This window comes from Babylonia areolata, chromosome 16 (assembly GCF_041734735.1).
Source record: "Babylonia areolata isolate BAREFJ2019XMU chromosome 16, ASM4173473v1, whole genome shotgun sequence".
NCBI lineage: Eukaryota > Metazoa > Mollusca > Gastropoda > Neogastropoda > Buccinidae > Babylonia > Babylonia areolata.
Window position 1 is genome coordinate 16,723,198 of NC_134891.1, and position 21,238 is coordinate 16,744,435.

At 42.7% G+C, this 21,238-nt stretch overlaps 1 protein-coding gene across 1 annotated transcript in view; it reads left to right on the forward strand.

Annotated features, from left to right (window-relative positions):
• Nucleotides 1-20,896, forward strand: part of LOC143290709 (X-ray repair cross-complementing protein 5-like) — a 49,464-nt gene extending 28,568 nt beyond the window's left edge. Inside the window, exons 15-17 of the mRNA XM_076600225.1 lie at nt 6,062-6,350; nt 6,791-6,886; nt 20,798-20,896. Of these exons, the coding sequence (XP_076456340.1) occupies nt 6,062-6,350; nt 6,791-6,886; nt 20,798-20,896 (484 nt within the window). The remainder of the gene's footprint in view (nt 1-6,061; nt 6,351-6,790; nt 6,887-20,797) is intronic.
• Nucleotides 20,897-21,238: the final 342 nt, after the last annotated feature.

Consider the following 21,238-nt stretch of genomic DNA (forward strand, 5'->3'; position numbering starts at 1 on the left):
GCTAAATTCATTGCAGAAGCTCAAACAATGAGACAAAGTACATAAGTCAGAATAGTATTAACAGCATAGAAGACACTTAATTATAGTTAGTACAGAAGTTGCTATTTTATTTGAACAAAACAGAAAACATAACATTGCATACTTGAGTGTATTGTTGAGGCAGTATGTATTGGTTTGATTGTATTTTGAGGGATGGTCGAGTCAGTCTCCATTTATTTTGGTATTTTATTATCATTACATTGTTGTTTTTCTTTAGTTCCGTTTCGTTGAGTTTTTGTCAGGATGTGACTTAAGTGTTTCCAAGTATTGCATATTTTCTTGGTTTAAACTGACTGAAGGGTTCAGAGAAAAAAATATAGTGTTTTTGTTGTTTTGAGCTAAAATATATGGATTTATGTTGTTGCCCCCCTTGTCAAAAGACCTTTCTTGGCAATGACAATAAATAATTCCAGTGTCCAGTGTCCCTCCCTCCCTCCCCACCCCCCCTCTCTCTCTCTCTCCTCTCTTTCGTGTGTACGTGTGTGTGTGTGTGTGTGTGTGTGTGTGTGACCGTGCCGATATTGTAATTGTATTCTGAAAAATGTTTTACCGATCCTAAAATGTGTATGAGCTGTCGACGCAATGAGCTGTCGACGCAATGAGCTGTCGACGCAATGAGCTGTCGACTTTACGGGTACCTCCCAGTGCATTCAATATTTTTTTCTCCTGCTGAAGACTCCCGGTCAGATTTTCGCTCTTGACATTTGTGCTTCAGTAACCTATGTTTCTTAATTTTATCTTTTGTGTGTGTGTGTGTGTGTGTGTGTGTGGTGTGTGTGTGTGTGTGTGTGTGTGTGTGTGTTTGTGATAATAATCAAAACTTGCTCAACTTCATATCTACATACTCGCACTCACATACTCGCATACATACATGATACTTACTTGTGGAGAGACGGAAAGAAAGTGTTGGACTGGAATAATACTTACCTGTGTTAAAATATTGGTTAGCTGTGTTTAATATTGGTGGGAGTGGGGTTGAGATGATGTGCCCCCGAGTAAACTTGATGTGTTTCTTTAATAATTGACTGTGTGGCCACACCCATCAGTGTCCTTTGGATACTTTGTTGAAGGAAATAAGAGTTACTTCTGTTTTTGTTCCTTCTAAAAAAAATTTTTTGTCATTAATTTTTTTTTTGACACATTGATACAATTACATAAGTACGTACATTAAATGCGTTGTAAAAATCTATTTCTGTGTGGGCTTGTTGGTGTTGTGGCGTCTGTAGTGGGGCATTGGGGTGGAGGGTGCACGTCCGCTTTAGCACGTGTTTGACAATGTATGTTGAAAAAACACATCATCATCATCATAAGAAGAAGAAGAAGTGGACATTTACCAGCGCTTTCCTCACTGCACTAAACACTTTACAATCCACATAGACACGCATACGAAACACACTCAGTCCACAACTCATAATCATGCACAATAAACATAAAAATGCGCATACAATTTCGTACGTAGAATACATACATCCATACATACATTCGACGAACACACAATACAGCGTTACAAATACACCTACACAATCAACGAACTACTTTCATGACTGAGAGAGGGTCCAGAGGAAATACTGCTGGAAGAGGGAACGTCTTGAGGTTAGATTTAAAGGAAGGCAGGGAGGGGCTGTGACGGACGTGGTGAGGCAAAGAGTTCCATACTTGAACAGCAGATAAGGAAAAGGCTCGACCACCGTGCTGTTCTCTTTTGTGACACATATGAGGGTGTGATCGATATGGTTACTTATATAGCACCTATCCTTGCAAAGAGACCAAACTCTAAGCGCTTAACAAACACAAGAGTCTTTTTTTTTCTTTTTCTTTTTTTGCATTTGGGTAAAGCCAACTGAGAGCTGCCTTTAGGAACTCATCATTCGTTTCATGTCATTCAGTTAGGCTTAAGTCACGCGCTCACACACACACACACACACACACACACACACACACACACACACACACACGCACGCACACACACACACACACACACACACACACACACACACACACACACACACACACAGAGGCGCGTCGGAGTCTGCACACTCATATTGCAGAAATATATCCTTCTAACGTGTCTCCAACGCTGCTCTTCGTTTTCAGCATGTATGGGTCGAGAAGTGTCTATGAAACAAAATTCAAAACTTTCTGTATTCCATCCAGATGAAAATTCAGTATTCTTCAGCTGTAACTAATAGACTATTAGTGATCATTAAGACTGGAGTGTGGTTATGTCGCATTGCGATGTCATGCAATGCTAGGTCATATCATATCTTGGCATGCCGTGTAATGAAAGTGTGTCTGTTGGAGGGGTCGGGAAGGGGTGGGGGGTGGGGGGCGGTGTGTCTGTGTGTGTGTCTGTGTGTCTGTATGTATGTCTGTGTGTCTGTGTGCGTCTATATATATATATATATATATATATATATATATATATATATCTCTGTGTGTGTGGTGGTGTGTGTGTGTGTGTATGTGTGTGTGTGGTGTGTGTGTGTGTGTGTGCCACTATGATGATGATGATGGAATTGATGATGTCGATAATCATTATTATGATGATGAGAATGATGGTTGTTGTTGTTCTCTCTCTCTCTCTCTCTCTCTCTCTCTCTCTCTCTCTCTCTCTCTCTCTCTCCATCTATATATAATTATGTATAGAATGTAGTGTATATGGTGATTTGTACAACTCACAATAAGTGTTATGTAGGTTCTGATGGAGTCTCTCGTCTTACCGACGGATGAGTAGGCAGGAAGGCTTATCTGTCGGTGTGTGTCCTCATATGGGAGAAGAGGGCCGATTCTGGATGCACAGATTTTTCGTAGGCATCTCTGATGAAACTGCTCAAGTTGTTGAATGTGACAGCGATATGTCGTCCATGTTTCACACCAGTACAACAAGGTGGTCAGCACAACAGCTCTGTAGGTTTTCATTTTGGTGCTGAGCCTGATGCCTTTGTTGTTCCACAGCCTGTTGTTGAGTCTGCCAAAGGCGGAGCTGGCCTTGGCGATGCGCAGCGTCACTTCTGCATCAAGGGCTCCGTTGCTGCATAGGCGTTCTGTGAGCTAGCTGGTTGGTGAGGCTGAAGGTGAGTCCAAAGCGCCTGCAGGAGGCTGAGAACCTGTCCATAATGAACTGCATGTCCTCATGGGTGTGTGCAGCAAGAGCGCAGTCATCAGCGAAGAGGAACTCTCTCAACAGTGCCTCAAACACCCTGGACCTGGCGTGGAGTCGCCGCGAGTTGAAAAGTTTGCCATCTGTGCGAAACTGAATGTAGATGCCCCGGTCACAGTCTTGGAAGGCGTCAATCAGCATGGCAGAGAAGAGAATGGAGAACAGTGTGAGTGCCAGGACGCAGCCCTGCTTCACTCCATTTACCACAGGGAACGGATCCGGCATGTCAGTATTTTCCTGTACTCTCGCCTGCATGCCATCGTGGAATGACGCAATCAGCTGGATTAGGCTCTTTGGGCAGCCAAACTTTAGGAGGATCTTCCACAGACCACGGCGGTTTACAGTGTCTAATGCCTTAATCAGGTCTACAAAGACCATGTGGAGCTCCTTGTTCTGCTCACGGCACTCTCTTGCATCTGGCGTACGGCAAACACCTTGTCACATGTTCCCCTGCCTGAGCGGAAGCCGCACTGTGCTTCAGGGATGACTGTGTTGGAGACATGGTCAACCAGTTTGGTCAGTATGATGCGGGCGAAGATCTTGCCGGTGATGCAGAGGAGAGAGATTCCACGGTGGTTATCGCAGGATGTTTTGTCTCCCTTCCGTTTGTAAATGTGGACAATAGAAGCATCCTTGAAATCCTGGGGGACCTCCCCTCTCTCCCAGACAGACTGGAACAGGGCGGTCAAATTGTCTGTCAGCACCTCGCCTCCATACTTGTAGATGTCAGCCTGGATTCTATCCGCTCCTGGTGCTTTTCCTGACGTTGTCAGCTTCAGGGCCTTCCGGGTCTCGGCCTTGGTGGGAAACGAAACGAAATGAAACGAAACGAAAATTTTATTTCACCAGGGTAATGAGATAAGCAAGTACACATGTGGGAGGGGCAGCTAGCGAGTCATTGACTGGTAGCTGTGGGAGGGCTGCAATTACCTTAACAGATACGGGCGAGTCCCTGTTGAGGAGGGTGTTGAAGTGCTCTGCCCAGCGGGCAAGGATGTCTTTCTTGTCTGTCAGGAGGGTGGTCTGGTCCAAGGCTCGGACAGGGGTTGATCCTGTGACTCTCAGCCCATACACAGCTCGGAGACCATCATGGAAGGTCTTCATGTCGTGAGCATCAGCAGCGGACTGAAGCTCTTCGGACTTTCTCTCCCACCAGGTGTTCTTCATCTCACGCAGCCTCTTCTGTACGAATTGCTTGGTTTGCAAGAACTGTTTTCTCCTTCCTTTGGCAGTCTTTATCGGAAATGTGATCCTGATGCCGTATATGCAGTGTGTTCAGAGCTTGGAGATTCCAGAGTCGTTCTCATCAAACCAGTCTTTTGGGCTCATCTGTACAAAGCCGAGTGTGTCAGCTGCTGCTGTGTGCACAGCATCTCTAAAGGTGCTCCATACCTCTTCTACATCAATCGATGCAGGAATTTCTTGGAGAGCTACTTGGATTTGCTGCTGCAGTACGTCCTTGGTGATAGGGAGGCGGTGGATGTTCAGCTTCCTAGGGGGTTTCTGCCTGTCTGGTTGGAGCTTGCGTGCAAGTCTGATGTTCATCTCGCTGCTTACCAGGCGATGGTCCGACCAACAGACTGCTCCTCTCATGCAGCGTGTAATGGAAACATCACCTCTGTCCCTCTGCCGGACAATCACATAGTCCAGCATGTGCCATTGCTTGGAGCGGGGGTGCATCCATGTGTTTTTGTAGTTGTCCGCTTGTTGGAAGAGGGTGTTGGTGATGGTCAGTCCATGCTGCGCGCAGAGCGAGAGCAAAAACAGTCCGTTGGAGTTGCACTTGCCAGTGCCGTGCTGTCCTAGGACTTTTAGCCACGAGGAGAAGTCCATGCCCACGCACTGAAATCCCCAAGGATGATCAGCCTGTCCTTTCTGTCTACCGCTGAAATGGTGCGACTGAGCTCCTCGTAGAAAGCTTCTTTGATGTCATCAGGGTTGGTCATCGTCGGGGCATAGCAGCTGATGACTGTGGAGAAGCGATCCTTGGACAGCTTCAGACGCAGGGTCGTCAGCCTATCGTTTATCCCACGTGGAAGGCTGTCAAGCTGTCGTGCAAGTTTGGTTCGTATGAGGTTCTTGGGGTGCCATCTGGCTTCCCAGTGCAGTAGAAGGCGTAGCCCCCTCCAACTTCCTCCAGCTAGGTTTCACCGGCAAACCTGGTTTCGCTCAGGGCTGCTATGTCCACCTGGTAGTGATCAAGCATTCTAGCAATGAGCGCTGTGCGTCTTTCTGGTCTGTTGTCTCTGTCCAAGAGGGTGCGAACATTCCAGGTACCCAGAGTCAGGGCATGACTCCTGGTTCTTTTCTTCTGTTGTTTTCGACCGCTATTGTTGGATGTCCAATTAGGTGCGGTTTCCTACTATATTTTTATTTTATCTTTTTTTTCATGTATAAATCTTTAGCATTGACAAGCTGAAATCTTGAGCTCTTTATCCAGTTATTTTGACACTAGACAACTAGTAAGTTTCTGATGACTGCAAACGCCAAATCCATACATCTGAATCAAAAGTCAAGAATAAGCAGTTAAAGCTTTTGCATTCATCATACGCTGTTTTTGAATTTATCATGACGGTCTGATAATGTTTTTCTTGTGTGTGTGTGTGTGTGTGTGTGTGTGTGTGTGTGTGTGTGTGTGTGTGTGTGTGTGCCCTAGATAGTGAATCTATAGTTAACAAAGTGTGTGTGTGTTGTGTGTGTGTGTGTGTGTGTGTGTGTGTGTTTGTGTGTGTGTGTGTGTGTGTGTGTTTGTGTGTGTGTGTGTGTGTGTGTGTGTGTGTGTGTGTGTGTGTGTGTTCTGACAGGAGAAGGCAAAGAAAAGATCAGTGGTGATAAAGAGGTGACGGCTCCCACACAAAATAGGTCTGTAGAACATTTGGATTCAGAAAATGACCATGATAATACAGTGTATGATGGAGTGACCACTGATGGAGGGAGCGAGACAGAAGCACGGGCATCACAGGACAGTGCTGAGGAAAGTGGAATTCAAGAGAACCGGGAACCAGACATGGCGTCGTCAGTAACTTCAGACGAACCGTCTAACTTCAGTCAGACAGAACGTGAGACGGACAGCGACAGCTCTGACTCACCCACTTTACAGTCTGAAACATCAGCAGGTTCTTCAACCAGAGGCGAGACACAAGCCCCGGTGGTGAGACATGTCAAAGGAAAAGGTGCTGGCTCAAAGACCTGTAAAGCAAAAGACAACACAAAAGCGAAGTCAACAGAACATTCAGAAACGGACAGCATGTCATTGCCCATTCTACATCCAACAAAAAGAAGGTATTGTACCATTAGAATAAACAAGAGGAAACAGCAGGCTGCACAGTGGCCAGAACATTAAGATCAAGCGCTGTGAAGGCAAACCCAACCAGAATAGAAATATTCAAGAAGACTGCACAAGATCCACAAACAAATCAGGTAGTTTAAGTAGTGTTGAAACGCTTCAATACCCAGTCTCTCCTTCCAGTTCAGACAAGTCATCTAAAGGTCAGACATCATCAGCTCTCAATTCTCCAGCAGAGGCAGCAGTGCAAATACCAAATGGTCATGACTTGGCGCCGGACTCTGACTCTGATGGCACCAGCCTAGGACTACAGACTGCATCCTGTGACATGGGTACTGGCCTTGGGAATCCTGTGGGATCTGATGCAGACCATTCAGGGAAGTCTGCAGGTGCAGAACAAGGTGAAGCTGCCATTACTTTCTGGTAACTGGACAAACTGAAGCTTCTGAAGGGATGATCTGTTTGTTTCATATATTTATAGGGAGTTTGTATCAACTATCAAAGTATTATACTTCCTTTTGGTTAGATATACTGTGCCTTTGAGGTCGACATGTTCATTATATGGCATGAAATAGGGAGTTTGTGTCATAACGCCTATTTTGTTGAATATACCAATTATTATCATGTCAAACTCAGATGCACCAGTTTGACATGATACAGTGTATGATACGCACAAAAAAGTGACACTATTCTGTTCACTCTATGACAAGTGAAATTCATGAATATGATATTTATATATTTTTTTTATATTTCTTGCTTGCATTCACAAGACAATAAATAATCATGGACATAAAAATTAAAATGCAACTACTTATCACCTTCATCACTTCCAATGTATTTATATTATGATATTTCATGGCTTGTATTGCTGTTTAACATTTTTCTTGCTTGGTCTTTTCATCTGTTACGCAGAAGCAAAAGTTTTTGATTTGGAACTGGGAAGCTCATGATGGATATGCATAAGGTTTGCATAATCATTATTTTACTTTATTACTTCATTTGTAACACCTTCAGCCTCACCAACCAGCTAGCTCACAGAACGCCTATGCAGCAACGGAGCCCTTGATGCAGAAGTGACGCTGCGCATCGCCAAGGCCAGCTCCGCCTTTGGCAGACTCAACAACAGGCTGTGGAACAACAAAGGCATCAGGCTCAGCACCAAAATGAAAACCTACAGAGCTGTTGTGCTGACCACCTTGTTGTACTGCTGTGAAACATGGACGACATATCGCTGTCACATTCAACAACTTGAGCAGTTTCACCAGAGATGCCTACGAAAGATCCTCGGCATAAAGTGGCAAGACTCCAACCTCCAGGTCCTAGAGTGGAGCAGCCTGCCCAGCATCGAAAGCCTGCTGATCCAGTGCCAGCGATGCTGGACAGGACACGTTGTCCGCATGACAGACAGGAGGATCCCGAACATGCTTTTGTATGGCCAGCTGAAGGAAGGCCACCGCGAACTTGGAAGACCCTGCAAGCTTTTCAAGGACACTTTGAAGACAAACCTCAAAACCTGTGACCTAGACATCACTTCCTGGGAAACTGATACCCTTGACCGCTGTCGCTGAAGGATGCTGTGCTTTAATGGCATAAAGACGTTTGAAAACAAGAGAACGCTGGCCATTAAGGAGAAGCGTGAGCGAAGGAATCAGGGCTCAACTTCTGGAGACGTTTTCCCTTGCAACACCTGTGGGACGTGCTGCACATCCAGAATCGGCTTCTTCTCCTATATGAGGACACACACCGACAGATAAGCCTGCCTGCCTACTCATCCGTCGGACTGACGGCAGACTCCATCATCAAAGTCTAGCGCACAGTTGAACTGACCGATGAAACCACACAAACAACATACTGTTTCTTTCCAACACTCATTACTCTCCTCACATAAGGTTAGGTATACTCTTATAACACACAACATGGACACACACATGCACAATCGCATGCATACACAAACATACACACACACGCCACGCATAACACACACATACACGCACACACACACACACACACATACACACACGCACACACACACACACACACACACACACACACACACACACACTCACGCACACACACACACACACACACACACACACGCACACACACACACACATACACACACACTAATATCACTTAAAGTGGAAGACGTTAAACTGAAGACTACTACTACTACTACTACTACTACTACTACTACTACTACACACACACACACACACACACCCACACACACACACCGCTTAACACACACGTACACGCAACGCATAACACACACACACACACACACACACACACACACACACACACACACACACACACACACACACACACTTTCTCGCTTTCTTCAGTTTCACATCCGATTTGCGGTTTCTTCATCATGCTTTAATGTTCTTTGTAGAACCTTTTTGAGAATTTCACAGTCCTTCAAAGGAATGAAGGAAGAGGGGTAGCAATCATACTGAACAAAAACCTAAAAAACAAAGTTTCCACCATAAATCTAGAGAAATGGTGTAGCAACTCATGTGAATTAGTGGGGGTGTGTCTTGAAAAACCTGACGGAGTTCACAAAAGCATCGTGCTCATCAATGCCTATGTTCACCCAGGAACCTGCATAACAAAAGAGGATTGGGCCTTTTTAGAGGAAATAGAGAACGAACTTGGAGACTCGGTCATTATCTGTGGAGACCTTAATGCAAGATCGAAGTTATGGGACCAGCGGAACACCAACCCACAAGGACTTGCACTTGAAGGAATGATAGGGGAAATTCTTCTTAGCCCATTAACAACCACATCCCCAACTCGCCTTGGAACAAGACAAGGGGACAGTGACAGTGTGATCGACATCGCTCTAACATCTCCAAAATTCAGAGCAGAAATGAATGCAGAGACGCTTCCATACCAAGGCAGCGACCACCTCCCGGTAGCTTTCAGTCTACAGAAACTGTCAGATAAACCCTGTATGAAACTGCGTGATCCATTTCAGTATGAAACCAAAGAGGCAACTGTCATCGAAAAATTAAGACGCAGAAGAAACAAAAGAACGGCACTGAACAGGATGCAAACTATTCAGCCCCCATGGTGGAATACCGACACAGAGAGAGCCTGGATAGAAAAACATGCGGCTGTCAAACTTTGGCAAAAAGAAAGAACAAAACCATCTCCGGACAAAGATATTGAAACAAAAATGAAAGAAAAAAACCAAACAGTTTGAAGTTATTGCTCAAGAGGCCAAAAATGACAGGTGGAAACAGTTTTGCGAGACACTCAGTTATGACACAACATTGACAGAGTTCTGGCAATTTTATCGTCGCATGGAAGGGAAAACGTGCACAACAACAACCCCAGAGATGTTAGACACTGACGGAACCAAGCTTAAGACAAATGAAGAAAAAGGATCTGCTTTGCTCAAACGTTTCATACAACAGAGTGATCAAAGAAACTTAGATGAGAAAAAGAAATATATTGAGGAGTTAAACCAAACCCTTATGCAGACTGGACCTGATGATGACTTGACAATGGATGATCTAAACGAGGCAATAGCTAAATGCAAGAAAGAATCGGCTCCTGGCCCAGACAAAGTTCGTTACTCAGACATCAAGGAGCTATCGGAAGAAGACAGAAGCAAACTTTTCAGTCTATATCAAAACAGTTTCCACAATGGACAAGTGCCGGAGGACTGGACACACAGCTTCTTAAAACCCATACCAAAACCAGGAAAGGACCATCATCAGGTAAGCGGCTACCGGATCCTAACCATGCAAAACATTGCTGGAAAGCTCATGGAACGCATGATAGCCAGGAAACTTGCAAGGGATCTTGAACACAGGCACATTCTCCCTTCAAATCAAGGTGGTTACAGAACAGGCAAGTCCACATGGGAAAATGCAGCTGCTTTTGCATATGAGGTGTATGAAGGATTCCAAAGAAAAGAAGAAACACTAGCAGTAGCAATTGACCTTGAAGATGCCTACAATAAAGTCCAGTTTGCGCACCTCATGGAGCTGCTACTAAGTTATGGAGTAAGTTTGACACTGACAAGATGGATAGCAGCAGCGCTTCAGGAAAGAACTGTCGTCCTACGCCTCGGAGATTGGATGTCTGCACCTTCTAAACTATCCATGGGACTGCCACAAGGGTCTCCGCTCTCTCCTGTCCTCTACAATGTCTACACGAAGGGCCTTGCAGACTTAAACAACAATGGAATTGCTCGGGTGCTTACCCTTGCGGATGATGGCCTGGTCTTCAAAACTTCGAAAGATGCTCAGGAAAGAACTGAAGCCGTCCAGAAACAACTAAACAATATTGCTCAATGGTGCAAAGACACAGGATCTTCCATCAATCCAGCGAAAGCCCAAACGTTGCTGTGCACCCTTAACAACAAAACCGCGAGCAAATCACCACCTTCTGTGTCATTCGATGGAATTCAAATTGAGAAAACTGAATGCCTACGCTACCTAGGAATACACTTCGACAGGATGCTGACCTTCAGAAAACATACGGAAAATACTGTTCTCAAATGCAAAAAGGGCCTTTCAGTCTTAAAAGCAATGGCAACCAAAGGAATTGAACAACGCCACCTCTTCCTGCTATACCAATCACTCGTCCTCAGCGTGATCGACTACGGACTTGGGCTTACAACACCGTCTCAAAGCAACCTCCTAAAATTAGAAAGAGTACAAAATGAAGCTATGAGGCTGATCCTTGGAACAACAAAAGACACGCCCACAGAAACCATGCGATACCTGCTTGACCTTCCTTCAGTACAGGCCAGAAACAAGTTAGAACAGGTCAAGACCTACTTCAAAGCATTAGAAAACCCTCAAAACCCACTGCATGACGCAGTCAAAGAACCAAAAGGCAGCCGTCTAGGACGAGGAAGATCATGGATGGGACAAGCAGAAGACACAATCCAGCTAGTATGCCGACTACAAGACCTGAAAGAAACAAAAGAATGGGAGAAAAACCCCAAAAACCTCAACCATCTATTCAACACAGTCATTTCACCCACTCTAGGAAGACATTGTCGGGAATGGCCAGAGGGCAAAACAGATGCGGAAGTGAAGCTACTCATAGAAGAAAACAGTAAAGAAGAGGACATCATCATATACACAGATGGCTCAGTCACCAAAGACCAGTCTGGTTGGGGATTCACTGCGAAACAAAATGGAAAAACAATTTGGGAAGAGAATGCTGCCTACAAAGTCACAACCTCCAGCCTAACGATGGAAGTTGAAGCTGCGACACATGCCCTCCAGTGGCTATCGTCCATCCATACGCCCGGAAACCAACATGCCATGATTCTAACCGACTCAATGAACCTCATACAGAAAATTGAAAACGGAATGGGAAGCCCAGAGTGGCATAAGGCAATGCGCAACTTTCAGATTAAAAAACTCACATGGTCATACTGCCCGGGACATGCAGGTGTTAAGGGAAATGAGCGAGCTGACAGACTTGCTGGTAACGCAACACCAACGAGCGGCCTACATCTAGGAAAATCGGAAATTCTCAGAAAAGTCAAAGAATACCAAAAAGAACAGGTACAAGGCCATCACACCATCGATCGCCTCAAAGAAATAAAAGCAGAGAGAGGGAGCGGCCGAAAGTCTAACATGAAAGGTAGAGCACGATGCTTTGCAAATCAAACAAATATCGGCATCATTTCCAAACCAACATTGCGCAAATTTCTTCAAAACGGAACAGAGTCTCTGTGGGCCTTTCCAAATACAATAGACTGAGCAACACACTAGACGCCACGTTCTTGGCATCAGAGATCTTTTCCCATCCCTCTTGGCAGCCTCTGTGCGTGTGCGTGTGTGGATGTGTGTGTTTGTGTGGATGTGTGGGTCTGTGTTTTTGAGTGCGTTTGTGAATGCGCGAGAGTGTAAGTGTACACAAGTGTCAGGAGAGATCTGTGTACGGGTGTGTGTATATATATATATATATATATATATATATATATATATATATATATATATATATATATATATATATATCTATCTTTGTATATATGTGTGGGGGTTGGGGGTGGGAGATATGGGCGTATATGTGTGTGCTTGTACAATTAAGTGTTCATCTCTGTGAGTGTGTGTTTGCGTGCGTGTGTGTGTGTGTGTGTGTGTGTGTGCCGTGGAAGCTGCGATACGTAGGCTAGAAATGAGTGTGTGGAGGAGGGGGTTGGAGGAGGTGCAAGGTAATGTGTGTGTGTGTGTGTGTGTGTTGGAGCTCATGTACGTTTGTGTGTGTTTGACTGTGCTTTCATATCTGTGAGGCTGCATGTTTGGTGCGTTTCTGTTGTGCATGTGTGGGTGTGTGTGTGGGTGTGTGTCGTCGTATTTTACATTCGTTCGCTTAATTATCACCATTGTTGTCTTATTTATTTATTTATTTATTTTTTGTTATTATCATTTTATTGGTATTACTATTGTTGTTACTACTACCTTTTTCTGTGTTATAATTGTTATTTATTTATTTATTTATTTATTTATTTATGTGGGCTTATCTATTATTTATTCCCCCCCCCCTTTTTTTTTTTTTTTTTTTTTTTTTTTTCTCAAGGCCTGACTAAGCGCGTTGGGTTACGCTGCTGGTCAGGCATCTGCTTGGCAGATGTGGTGTAGCGTATATGGTTTGTCCGAGCGCAGTGACGCCTCCTTGAGCAACTGAAACTGAAACTGAAACTGTAGAACCTACATACCACTTATTGTGAGTTGTACAAATCACCACATGCACTATATTATATATATATATGTATATATATATATATATATATATAATATATATATATATATATATATATATATATAGAGAGAGAGAGAGAGAGAGAGAGAGAGAGAGAGAGAGAGAACAACAACAACACCAACCATCATTCTCATCATCATCATAATCATTATCGACATCATCAATACCATCATCATCATCATAGTGGCATATATATATGCAGATACACTTACATTACACGGCATGCCAGAACATGATATGACCTAGCATTGCATGACATCGCAATGTATCTCCAAGCAATGCAGTCATTGAACTGTGACATAGCCTAACTTAACTCCAGTCTTAATGAAATGATCACTAATAGTCTATTAGTTACAGCTGAAGAATACTGAATTTTTATCTGGATGGAACACAGAAAAATTTGAATTTTGTTTCATAGACACTTCTCGACCCATACATGCTGAAAACGAAGAGCAGCGTTGGAGACACGTTAGAAGGATATATTTCTGCAATATGAGTCTGCAGACTCCGACGCGCCTCTGTGTGTGTGTGTGTGTGTGTGGTGTGGTGTGGTGTGTGTGTGTGTGTGTGTGTGTGTGTGTGTGTGTGTGTGTGTGTGTGTGTGTGTGTGTGTGTGTGTGTGTGTGTGTGAGCGCGTGACTTAAGCCTAACTGAATGACATGAAACGAATGATGAGTTCCTAAAGGCAGCTCTCAGTTGGCTTTACCCAAATGCAAAAAAAGAAAAAGAAAAAAAAAAGACTCTTGTGTTTGTTAAGCGCTTAGAGTTTGGTCTCTTTGCAAGGATAGGTGCTATATAAGTAACCATATCGATCACACCTCATATGTGTCACAAAAGAGAACAGCACGGTGGTCGAGCCTTTTCCTTATCTGCTGTTCAAGTATGGAATTCTTTGCCTCACCACGTCCGTCACAGCCCCTCACTGCCTTCCTTTAAATCTAACCTCAAGACGTTCCTCTTCCAGCAGTATTGTATATTTGATATTTGTAACGCTGTATTGTGTGTGCGTCGAATGTATGTATGTATGTATGGATGGATGGATGGATGGATGTATTGTACGTACGAAATTGTATGCGCATTTTTAATGTTTATTGTGCATGATTATGAGTTGAGAACTGAGTGTGTTTCGCATGCGTGTCTATGTGGATTGTAAAGCGCTTAGTGCAGTGAGGAAAGCACTGATAAATGTCCAGTTCTTCTTCTTCTTCATATGATGATGGTGATGATGATGTGATTTTCAACATAGATAATTTACATAAATGCTCATGTGAGTGTTCTCTAGCTCTCTCTCTGTTTGTCTGGCGGGCTGTCCAACTCGCTGCCTGTCTGTCCGTCTGCGTGTCTCATCTTGGTTTGCTACAATAAGCAAGAAATGACATCCCACCCTTGGCTGAAGAGTTTTATTTCTAGAAATATGGACAATAAAAACTTTTAGTTTCAACTCTCTCTCTGTGTGTCTGTCTGTCTCTTCTCAACCCAGCCCCCTTTTTTTATTTGCATACATCAATATGTATTTATTTGTGTTATCATTATGCTTTTTTTTCTTTCACACACACACACACACACACACACTACCCCCCCCCCCTCTCCCCCCACACACACACACCCTCCCAAACACACACACACACACACTGATGTGTTTACTAAAAAAATATTAGTAACACCCACGACAGAAAATATCTTCAGTTTGTCGAAGTGTGATATGTGAGATATGTTCAATATGTGTCATCTGAACAAAAAATAAATGTCATTCTAGCACATGTAAATTAATTCAAACTTTTTCCTGTGTCAGGCCCGTTTTATAACCTGTACAAAAGTATACATCTGTACAGATTTGCACACGGTAAGCGAGCCGTTGCTCTTTCCCTTACTTTGTTGGCTGCATGTTTGTGACGACCAACACACGACAGCCTTGGCTGGATGACACGGAACAGTGCAATCACACAGCACACAGCCCAGGGGGTGGAAGGAGAGGGGGTAGAGGTGGGGGATGGGGAGGGGTCTATGTGCCGTGTTACATAAACACGTGGCGACGGCTGGTCCACTCAGTTTGTTCCTTGTCACACCTTGCTGCTTTACGGCCTCTCCCTGTGGGAAACAGAGCCTTGTGGAACGTGTCTCGTGAAACATTCTGAAGGTAGGATTTTTCTGGAAAACTTTTTTTTTATGAAACTGTATACATATATTGTTAGTAAACACACAACAACAACAACAACAACCATTGAATGAATAAGTAACCAAAGCAGCTGATTAAGATTCACATCTTTGAACACAAACACAGTATGTATACAATTCTTTTAAATGATAGTAGATGATGAATAGAAATATTCTATTAAAAGCAATTACAAGCAAAGAAATACAAATTCTGGACAGAACACATACAGTAACACAAACTACATTATTGACGTGTTTACTGCATATGAATATTCTGAAGTGGACGCTGAATTAACTAGAAAGAACATAAAAGAAAATTTGAATCGACCGTTTCATGGAGTTCAGGTCAGCCTTGTCTACAATGTTCTGTGCAGATCTCGACAAAACACGTTGCAAAGCCTGACGCGATGGCAACGTCTCCTTTACCACAAATCAAAAGAGTTTCTTCAATAATTATCAACTAGTTTACTACATATGAATGTTTTAAACTGGATGCTGAAGTAACTAGAATGAACAGAAAAGAGAAGTTGAATGGACGATGTCAGAGTTTCTTAGTTAGTGTAAGGAGCTTGTCGATCATAGATCTTTGCAGATCTGTTTAAAACGGACACATATTTCAGGTGTTTAAAGCAATGGGAACGTGTCCTTTACCTCGGACTTCTTAAACGCCCGAGATCTACCAAAATAACATGAATTAAATAGCGTTATCACTTCGATTAACGTTGTCGATTCATCCACTAAAATAACATGCTTAAATAATAATATTTGAAAGTCCTTGTCGAAGCTCTGTCAGCGCAATGGATAAAACCGCTCATTCTCGATTAGAACATTCTTGGTTCGAATCCGCGTGGAACCTTTTAAATTTTTTTTAATGCAGAGCTTTATATAATTATAACAACGAATTGAGAACACATTTCAACAAACTAAATCTTATAAGCTTCATTATTATTATTATTATTATTATGATCGTTATATTTTTCCCCTTTAAGTGTATACCACAAGTGAGTCTTGAAGGCCTTGCCTTTCTTGTTATTCTTTATAATTATGTAATGATGTGTTTGTAAAGAGACACATGAGGGAATGGGGGATCATTGCAGGTGAGCGGAATAGATACTCATCTCCGTGTGTGTGTGTGTGTGCGTGTGTGTGTGTGTGTGTGCGTGTGTGTGTGTGTGCGTGTGTGTGTGTGTGTGTGTGTGTGTGTGTGAGCGCGTGACTTAAGCCTAACTGAATGACATGAAACGAATGATGAGTTCCTAAAGGCAGCTCTCAGTTGGCTTTACCCAAATGCAAAAAAAGAAAAAAGAAAAAAAAAAAGACTCTTGTGTTTGTTAAGCGCTTAGAGTTTGGTCTCTTTGCAAGGATAGGTGCTATATAAGTAACCATATCGATCACACCTCATATGTGTCACAAAAGAGAACAGCACGGTGGTCGAGCCTTTTCCTTATCTGCTGTTCAAGTATGGAACTCTGCCTCACCACGTCCGTCACAGCCCCTCACTGCCTTCCTTTAAATCTAACCTCAAGACGTTCCTCTTCCAGCAGCATTGTATATTTGATATTTGTAACGCTGTATTGTGTGTGCGTCGAATGTATGTATGCATGTATGGATGGATGGATGGATGGATGTATTGTACGTACGAAATTGTATGCGCATTTTTAATGTTTATTGTGCATGATTATGAGTTGAGAACTGAGTGTGTTTCGCATGCGTGTCTATGTGGATTGTAAAGCGCTTTGTGCAGTGAGGAAAGCACTGGTAAATGTCCAGTTCTTCTTCTTCTTCATATGATGATGGTGATGATGATGTGATTTTCAACATAGATAATTTACATAAATGCTCATGTGAGTGTTCTCTATCTCTCTCTGTTTGTCTGGCGGGCTGTCCAACTCGCTGCCTGTCTGTCCGTCTGCGTGTCTCATCTTGGTTTGCTACAATAAGCAAGAAATGACATCTCACCCTTGGCTGAAGAGTTTTATTTCTAGAAATATGGACAATGAAAACTTTTAGTTTCAACTCTCTCTCTGTGTCTGTCTGTCTCTTCTCAACCCAGCCCCCTTTTTTTATTTGCATACATCAATATGTATTTATTTGTGTTATCATTATGCTTTGTTTTCTTTCACACACACACACACACACACACACACACACACACACTCCCCCACACACACACACACACACTCCCCCCCCCCCCCCCCACACACACACACACACTGATGTGTTCACTAAAAAAATATTAGTAACACCCACGACAGAAAATATCTTCAGTTTGTCGAAGTGTGATATGTGAGATATGTTCAATATGTGTCATCTGAACAAAAAATAAATGTCATTCTAGCACATGTAAATTAATTCAAACTTTTTCCTGTGTCAGGCCCGTTTTATAACCTGTACAAAAGTATACATCTGTACAGATTTGCACACGATAAGCGAGCCGTTGCTCTTTCCCTTATACTTTGTTGGCTGCATGTTTGTGACAGCCAACACACGACAGCCTTGGCTGGATGACACGGAACAGTGCAATCACACAGCACACAGCCCAGGGGGTGGAAGGAGAGGGGGTAGAGGGAGTCAGGAGGGGGGGTGGGGAGGGGTCTATGTGCCGTGTTACATAAACACGTGGCGACGGCTGGTCCAATCAGTTTGTTCCTTGTCACACCTTGCTGCTTTACGGCCTCTCCCTGTGGGAAACAGAGCCTTGTGGAACGTGTCTCGTGAAACATTCTGAAGGTAGGATTTTTCTGGAAAACTTTTTTTTTTTTATGAAACAGTATGTATACATATATTGTTAGTAAACACACAACAACAACAACCATTGAATGAATAAGTAACCAAAGCAGCTGATTAAGATTCACATCTTTGAACACAAACACAGTATGTATACAATTCTTTTAAATGATAGTAGATGATGAATAGAAATATTCTATTAAAAGCAATTACAAGCAAAGAAATACAAATTCTGGACAGAACACATACAGTAACACAAACTACATTATTGACGTGTTTACTGCATATGAATATTCTGAAGTGGACGCTGAATTAACTAGAATGAACATAAAAGAAAATTTGAATCGACCGTTTCATGGAGTTCAGGTCAGCCTTGTCTGCAATGTTCTGTGCAGATCTCGACAAAACACGTTGCAAAGCCTGACGCGATGGCAACGTCTCCTTTACCACAAATCAAAAGAGTTTCTTCAATAATTATCAACTAGTTTACTACATATGAATGTTTTAAACTGGATGCTGAAGTAACTAGAATGAACAGAAAAGAGAAGTTGAATGGACGATGTCAGAGTTTCTTTCTTAGTGTAAGGAGCTTGTCGATCATAGATCTTTGCAGATCTGTTTAAAACGGACACATATTTCAGGTGTTTAAAGCAATGGGAACGTGTCCTTTACCTCGGACTTTATTAAACGCCCGAGATCTACCAAAATAACATGAATTAAATAGCGTTATCACTTCGATTACCGTTGTCGATTCATCCACTAAAATAACATGCTTAAATAATAATATTTGAAAGTCCTTGTCGAAGCTCTGTCAGTGCAATGGATAAAACCGCTCATTCTCGATTAGAACATTCTTGGTTCGAATCCGCGTGGAACCTTTTAAATTTTTTTTAATGCAGAGCTTTATATAATTATAACAACGAATTGAGAACACATTTCAACAAACTAAATCTTATAAGCTTCATTATTATTATTATTATTATTATGATCGTTATATTTTTCCCCTTTAAGTGTATACCACAAGTGAGTCTTGAAGGCCTTGCCTTTCTTGTTATTCTTTATAATTATGTAATGATGCGTTTGTAAAGAGACATATGAGGGAATGGGGGATCGTTGCAGGTGAGCGGAATAGATACTCATCTCCGTGTGTGTGTGTGTGTGTGTGTGTGTGTGTGTGTGTGCGTGTGTGTGTGTGTGTGTGCGTGTGTGTGTGTGTGTGAGTGTTCATGCACAACATCTTGTTTATGGTGAAGAAAAAGATGGAGTTGTTACGGATAAAATTCTTGATTTATTGCTCGCTAAATTTCATGTTTATAAGTACAAATGGAACAACAGTAAACCTCACATAACTGCCTTCACTAGATTGCTAAAAAAAAACCACCCAGATATTATGTGGAATGCTATTCTAATGTGATGAAAAGCAGAAAAATGCTTTTTGACCAAGAATGGCTTCCTTACAAACCACTGTTTGAAAAATTTCCTTTTTCTGAAGTGGAAAATAGTAAATGTAACAAGCATCTTTCTCTCTTTTTTTATTTCGTAAAGTTCCTATTTATATGACTGTCATCTGGGTTTTTTTTGGAGGCATAGTTATCTCTTAAGAGATTGCAAGACATCAATGCGATAGTTGATGTGACACTTAACCCCCCCCCCCCCCCACACACACACACACACACCACCACATCACCCGCTCGCCCTCTCTCTCTCCTTTTTTTTTTCTCCTTTGTACATACGTTTGTTTGGCTACGATGTCTGTAAGACTGCAACTTGTTGCGAGTCTCCGAGAGGATGAGAACAAACTCCCTTGCGTGAAGGTAATAGCAAGTAAAATGGATACCAGCACTGAAGAAGTAGAGGAAGATCATGATGATGGTAGCAGGAAGAGAGGGGAGATGGCATATAAGGAGAAGGCAGATAAAGAGGAGGAGGAGCAAAAGAAGGAGGAGAAGAAGAGGAGGAAGGAAGGGTGGAAAAAGAGGGAGGATAGTGATGGTAACCATATAAAACAAAGTGAGGCAGATTCTTCTTCTTCTTCTTCTTCCTCTTCCTTTTCTTCTTCTTCTGCCTCTTTGGTTTCTTCTTCTTCTCCTACTCTTCCTCCTCCTCCTTCTTTAAAGAAAAACAAAAACTTTTTCCTAGCAGATAAACAATGAAAAACAACAACAACAACAACAACAAAAAACAAAAACACATGAGCTCCAACCTGCTTTGGCCAATGAACAACAGACAAACAAACAAAACGTAACCCAGAAAAGAAATGTGGAGTCACGTGGAGATGAAGAACATGTAATTTGTGCTTGTCCTTTGTACTCCGAAATTTGAGACAAATACCTAGACTTTTGTTGCATACAATCTCTACCACGATTGCTAAAATGTGACATGCTTAAACTGGGAACCTAGCTTTTATTTGTCTTATCCAATGAAAATTCGAAACAATTTCATAGGTAATGTAGGTACAGCAGATCTGGTGTGGTGTATATGGATTTGCCCGAACACTGTAATGCCTCCTTCAGAAACTGAAACTGAAATACAGCATACTGCCGAGGGAGGGAAACGGAGGGGGAAGAGAGAAAAACGATGGAGTGACAACATTACAGAACGGACAGGAAAACCATGTGCACAGACCCAGACCTGCAGGAATCTGGTCAACACTTTGTTGTTTTTCTGTGCGGCGCCCCAATGACTCTTCACAGAACAGGCCTCTGGAGAGGCCCCTGGCGCGGTCATCTTGGATCTTGCGCATGCACATCGCCAAATCGCAAGTAATGCCAAAAGTGGTCGACAATGATTGACTGTTTAACTGATTGATTGATATGGATACTTGACCAAAGCAACAAACACGTGTTTTCCTCCATTTCGTTGGTTGATAGCAATCTATTGCTACAGCCAGACTCTGTAAAATAAAGTGTCATCATATGCACAATACGAAAACCAAATTAAAGCAAGAAGTCAACAACAAAAAGAAGCCTGCTGTTCTGCCCCTCTGGATCGTCTTCTTTTGTGTTAGAGAACCAGTCTGCTTCAAGATAACATAATGCGACACGCCTCTATAAGTTATGTAAGCACGGAATTCTCCAGCAGTCTGCTGAAGAAGACGAAGAGGAAGACGGTACAGTAATTAAAGGCAAACACTC